Source organism: Ambystoma mexicanum, chromosome 8, assembly GCF_040938575.1.
Source record: "Ambystoma mexicanum isolate Mex_15411 chromosome 8, UKY_AmexF1_1, whole genome shotgun sequence".
Taxonomy (NCBI): Eukaryota; Metazoa; Chordata; class Amphibia; order Caudata; family Ambystomatidae; genus Ambystoma; species Ambystoma mexicanum.
The window spans coordinates 1,078,717,787-1,078,723,715 of NC_090929.1; the positions used below are offsets into that span (position 1 = coordinate 1,078,717,787).

Here is a 5,929-nt window from a genome sequence, read left to right on the forward strand (position 1 = left end):
ACCCGTAGCGGCACTATCACCATTAGCGCCCATCAAGTTTTACATATCGGGTTCAACTGAGATGTACTTGGACCTGAATGACACCTTACTCTACTTAACCATTAGAGTAACAAAAGAGGATGGGACCGCTATTCCAGCTGCAGCTAAGGTCGCCACGATTGCCTACCCCCGTGGCAACCCTTTTCAATCAGGTGGACATTACTCTAGGTGACCGGCTGATTACACAGAGTGACAACATGTGCACTTATAGAGCCTACCTGGAAAGCATTCTGAACTACAGCAATGATACGTTGGACACACAGCTCACGGCTGGGCTTTTTTTTTAGAAACCTCTGGGTATTAAGCACGCTATAAATAACCTATCATATCATATCATATGTTGACCATATGGAAGATTATGCTCTAGATTGCAACAACAAGGGCTTTATTAAGAGATCATCGTATGCGACAAGTAGCCGAAATTTTGATTTACTAGGGCATCTACACACGGATCTGTTTTTCAATGAGAACCTTATGGTGAATGGCATTGATCTGAACATTAAACTTTCTCGAAATAAAGACGCTTTCTGTCTTAACAGTGATGATGCAGAAGCCTGCAAACTGGTAATAGTATCAGCGAGTTTATTCATTAAACGGGTCAACGTGTCACCGATGGTCAGACTTGCTCATGCCGACATTCTACAAGTATCTAATTTGAAATACCCTGTGGAGAGGACTTCCTTGAAAATCTTCAGTGTACCAACGGGTAGTCGTGTTGCCAGTCAAGGTAACTTATTCTTGGGACAACTACCTAAAATAATAGTTATTGGTTTTGTGGATAACAACGCTTTTTCGGGGGATTACGCGAGCAATCCTTTTAATTTTAAACATTACACCATTAACTACGCTGCTCTTTTTAACGATGGGGTCGTCATACCTGCCAAAGCCTACAGCCCTAGTTTTCAACACAAAAATACGATTAGGGTTTATCTGGGACTAGTCTCCATCAGCGGCAAGCACATGCGTGATAAAGGATTTGTGATACGACGTGATGACTACGACGGTGGGTACACCTTGCTAGCTTTTGATTTGAGACCCGATAATGCATCATCAGGCCATTATAATCTGATTAGGAATGGTAATTTGCACATCGAGGTCCGGTTTGCTGCAAATTTACCAGGCACTGTGAATCTTATTATTATTGCCATATTTTACTCAGTAATAGAACTCAACAATCAGCAGCAGGTGCTGTACGATATGTAATGGATACCTACCAGATCATGTGTTTCCTGCGCAAAGACAAACATGCTGTGAAAACATTTTGAGGAGTGTATTTGTGTGATAATATTCCAAGGGATATTGTCAGGAGTAGGGTCTTGGGCAAGCCCAGGAGACAGTATATGAGAAAATGAGGAAGAAACTATGATTCCCTGCATGCTTAAGGGGCGAGTTGTAGTCTATGCACTTCGTGCCATTGAACAGCTGAGCCATTAAGAGAGTATTTAGCTGTTGACCGCCTGGCCACAGGTGCTGATAATGAAGGTTATGCAGCAAGGGCGGTCATGACGGCGTTTGAGGAGCATTGGACGAGCTGATGGCGACCGGGGAAGAAGCGTTCACGGAGGCGAATGGAACAGAAGGCAACACGACAGGGAGAGCGAGCGTTGCCGGTTCGCACTCGCGGACCCTTGCGGTCTGACTCTAGTGTTCACGTGAGTCCGCAGCAGCCTCCTGCAAGTTCATTTTCTACGTGGGCCGCGGCGGTGACTTCATCCCTATCGCTGTCTGCAGACTATGCGCGCACTAGCACGCTGAGGCTACGGTGCTTCACGGCGACAGTTCCTGATGTCCGGGTGTTCTTGCGAGGCACCCGGATGCTAAGATAAGTACCTCCTAGTATTCATGTTAATCTTGAGAACACTATATGGTGTGCTACGTTTGAGAGACTTATGAGTTAATGTAAACCAGGGCAAGTTACACGGGTTACACTGGGAGTATGAGGCAATACTCTCAGTGCAGAGAAGATTCTCTATCAATGGGAAGGGGCAAGGTGGTCCAGTTCTATTATGATAGGAATGTCACAATTTATGTGCTTTGCTTCTGTTTGCTTATGTTAAATGTCAGCCCACAGGGCCATGTGGCATGTTGAATTCATGTAGGGAGTATTCCCTGGTGTGTACCATACAGTTGGTGTTGCTTTATGTCTGCTATATGTGATATCTCCATGGTCAGAGTCATGGGTATGATCAGCGGTATGGTGTAGGGTAATTAAGAACCCAAGTTCCTACTTTAGTACATTCAGGCAGTAGACAGGTATACAGGGGTTTCAGTATTTAGTATTCTGTGTTATATATATGCATGTTCTCTATTCCCTACCTTCCCTTTGTCATTCCACCCCCTTTCCCTAACTCCGTCTTCCCCCCATTGGCTGCCACATGGTTATCTGTGTTTTTACATTCAGACGCCCGTGCCAACCACGGTGGGAGGGTCAATCTATTCAGCTTCTGTGGTTCGGGAGAGGGGGTTGAAATCCTTTCATCCCTTCTTAGACTTGACAGAATTATCGGCCCCCGATTTAGGGGTATTTGAACCACCCAAGTCAAATGGATTTCGAATCCTCCTTCGTTAGCAGAGGTGCTAACGACATTACAAGAGATCCAAGCAGAATTAGCGCATGCCAGAGAGGAATCAAAAACTATTAAGGCTCAGGTACAAGGGTTGGTGGCTCAGGGTACTCCCTTGGAGGGGGCAGGGCCGTCTACTGGGGCTACCTCAGGAAGAACATCTACAGTCATTGTACAAGCACCCAGCAGTGTGCCATTAGCAGCACCAGAAAGATTTGCAGGAGATCCTAAGAAGTATATGACATTTTTAACGCAATGTAGATTGCATTTTTTGTGTAAACCCGCTGCATTTGAAACCATCCAAGCTAGGACAGCATTTGTGATTTCTTATTTGACAGGGGATGCAGCGGCCTGGGCCATGCCATTGGTGCAAAAGGATGATCCGCTGTTGTACAATTGGGATATGTTTTTGACAGAATTTGGACGGCTATTTGATTGAAGGGAAGTTTCATTAGCCCAGGACAAGGAATTGTTAGCCTTAAAGCAAGGAACACGTGATTTAGTATCCTATGTTACGCAATTCAATCAGTTGGTCATAGAGACAGATTGGCCAGAGAATAAACAGACGGTCTTGTTTTATCAGGGACTTAGGGAGGAATTGAAGGATGCGATGGCCCAGGTGGAACCACAACCCAGTTCATGTACTGCTATGATTGACCTAGCCTTGAGGTTAGATCATCGCATGAATGAAAGAAAAGGTATAGGAAAAGACCGGAGGTGGGCACCGTTTGTAAGACTGGACAAGGGGCGGGGAGGAAAAAGCAGTGATAGGGATCCCATGCAAATAGGGGGCGTAAGAAGTCCTTTGTTGGCAATGGAGAAGGAGCAGTGCAAGGCTAATAACTTGTGTTTGTATTGTGGGCAACCAGGCCATTACATACAAACATGCCCTAATACGCCAAGGAAGGTGGGAAGCAAGGTGGAGGCGGGAAAAGGAGTGGGCCGGCCTTAGGAGGAACTCAGGTGTCAGGCCCCAGTATAAATAGGTTCCCAAGCTGGGCAGCTAATACGATGGATCACAAAAATTCACATGTGTATCTGTTGGTAACGTTGATTTTTGCATGCACAAAACAAATGGTGTCAGCTATGGTAGATTCAGGTGCTACTGGAAATTTCATTGATATCGGTTTGGCACGAAAGTTGGGATTACCAGTAAGAGAGAAGGCACAGGTGGAAGGAGTACAATCAGTGGATGGTTCTCCTTTAATTTCTGGTCCCATTTCTCAGCAAACCCAACCAATTCAGATGAAATGTGGATCAGGGCATACGGAGGAGATTGTGTTGGATCTGATAGCAGCTCCTCAATTTGGTCTCATTTTGGGAATGCCTTGGTTGACCTTACATAACCATAGTATTCATTGGGTCAAACGAGAAGTTTCATTTAAAGGGGCAGGGTTTGAAGAACATCTGGAGGAAGTGGGTGTACCGGCCCTTTTTCTGGCAGATTAAGTAAGGGATTCACAGGTGGTGGGGGCTGTGGGCCTTGGCATTCCTAAGCAGTATGTGGATTTCGCAGGAGTGTTTGACAAGAAGGGAGCAAAGAGGTTACCTCCACATCGCTGTTACAACTGTGTAATCAAACTCGAACCTGGAGCCAAGTTACCATGCAGTTGTATTTATGCTTTAACAGAAAAAGAAAATCAACATTTAAAGGAGTATTTGGATGATATGTTGCAAAAAGGGTTCATTAGAAATTCCACTTCACCAGTGTCATCCCCTTTGTTTTTTGTGCCGAAAAAAGAAGGAACACTCAGAACCTGCCTAGACTACAGAGCTTTGAACAAGGTGACCATAAAAAATAGGTATCCCCTGCCTTTAATATCAGTTCTCTTGGATCAAGTGAAATCCGCAGTGGTCTAAACTAAGCTGGATTTGAGAGGGGCATATCACTTGATTCGTGTAAAGAACGGGGATGAGTGGAAAACAGCCTTCAGAACTAAATTTTGATTATTTGAGTACTTGGTGATGCCCTTTGGGCTGTGCAATGCCCATGCCATATTTCAGTATTTCATGCAGGAAGTGTTGAGGGAATTTTTGGACATATTCGTCATTGTATATATTGATGATATCTTGATCTACTCTGAGTCGCAAGAGCAACACGTAGATCATGTACGAGCAGTATTACAAAGACTACAAGAGCATGAATTATGTGTTAAATTGGAAAAATGTGAATTCCACACTACTCAGGTGGAATTTCTTGGATTCATACTCACTCCTACAGGTATAGTCATGGACAAAAAGAAGGTACAGGCAGTCATTGACTGGCCAGTGCCTCAATGTATCAAAGACATTCAATCCTTCTTGGGATTTGCCAACTTCTACAGGAGATTCATTTCAAATTTTTCACAAATTGTGGCACCCATAACTAAATTGTTACGAAAATCTTCCGAGTTTAATTGGAGTCCAGAAGCAAATCAAGCATTCACTACACTAAAAGAGGCATTTACCTCCGCTCCTGTATTGAGACATCCAGATCCAGAAAGACCTTTTCAAGTAGAAACTGATGCTTCCAATATAGCGGTTGGTGCTGTGCTGTCTCAAAAAGATGGAGAAGGGAGGTGGCATCCAGTGGCTTTCTACTCGCGGAAACTCACTGGTTGTGAGCAGAATTACTCTATTACAGATAAAGAACTATTGACCATACGAGCAGCATTTCTGGAGTGGCGGCAGTATCTTTTGGGAGTGAGACATCAAGTACTAGTAGTAACTGACCATAAGAATCTACAGTACTTTAAAACTGCACATATGTTAAGTCCCAGACAGTTGCGGTGGTCACAATATTTCAACGAGTTTGACTTCCTGGTGCCTTTTCGGCCAGGGAAGAAAAACGGGAAGGCTGATGCATTATCTAGACAGCAAAACTTAGAAAATGTAATGATAGAAGTGAAGACTATTCTTCCTGTGGAAAGAATGGTAGGAGCAGTGACCAGCAGTCTGTTGAAACAGGTGAAAAAAGAAATGAAGAAACAAAAGAATGAGGCATGGGGCAGGAAACCTTTGGAGGCTGTCAAAGACGGGCTTCCGTACTATGCAGGGAAGTTATATTTACCCAATCAAGACTTACAAACAAAGGCTCTGCAGTGGTGCCATAACTCCCCCTTGGCAGGGCATGCGGGGAGGAAAGAAAAAGACACAGGAAATGTTGACGAGGTATTTCTGGTGGCCAACCTTTAGACAGGATAGCATTGATTATATTACAAAATGTGAAACATGCACACGGTGTAAAGCCGACCATGTACGGAAGGCAGGACTATTGCAACCTTTGCCTACTCCTGAAAATGTTTGGACTCATATTTCTATGGACTTCATAACTGACTTGCCTCCTG

General features: G+C 44.3%; 1 protein-coding gene across 1 annotated transcript; it reads left to right on the forward strand.

The window, feature by feature from the left end:
- Window positions 1-387: 387 nt before the first annotated feature.
- On the forward strand, window positions 388-1,242 carry LOC138473149 (uncharacterized protein F54H12.2-like). Its single transcript, XM_069611685.1, has one exon. It carries the CDS (start codon window positions 388-390, stop codon window positions 1,240-1,242), a length of 855 nt encoding a protein of 284 aa, XP_069467786.1.
- Window positions 1,243-5,929: the final 4,687 nt, after the last annotated feature.

What these genes read in the sequence shown, in the direction of transcription:
- LOC138473149 (XM_069611685.1), top strand. Translation starts at nt 388, where the DNA reads ATGGAAGATTATGCTCTAGATTGCAACAACAAGGGCTTTATTAAGAGA.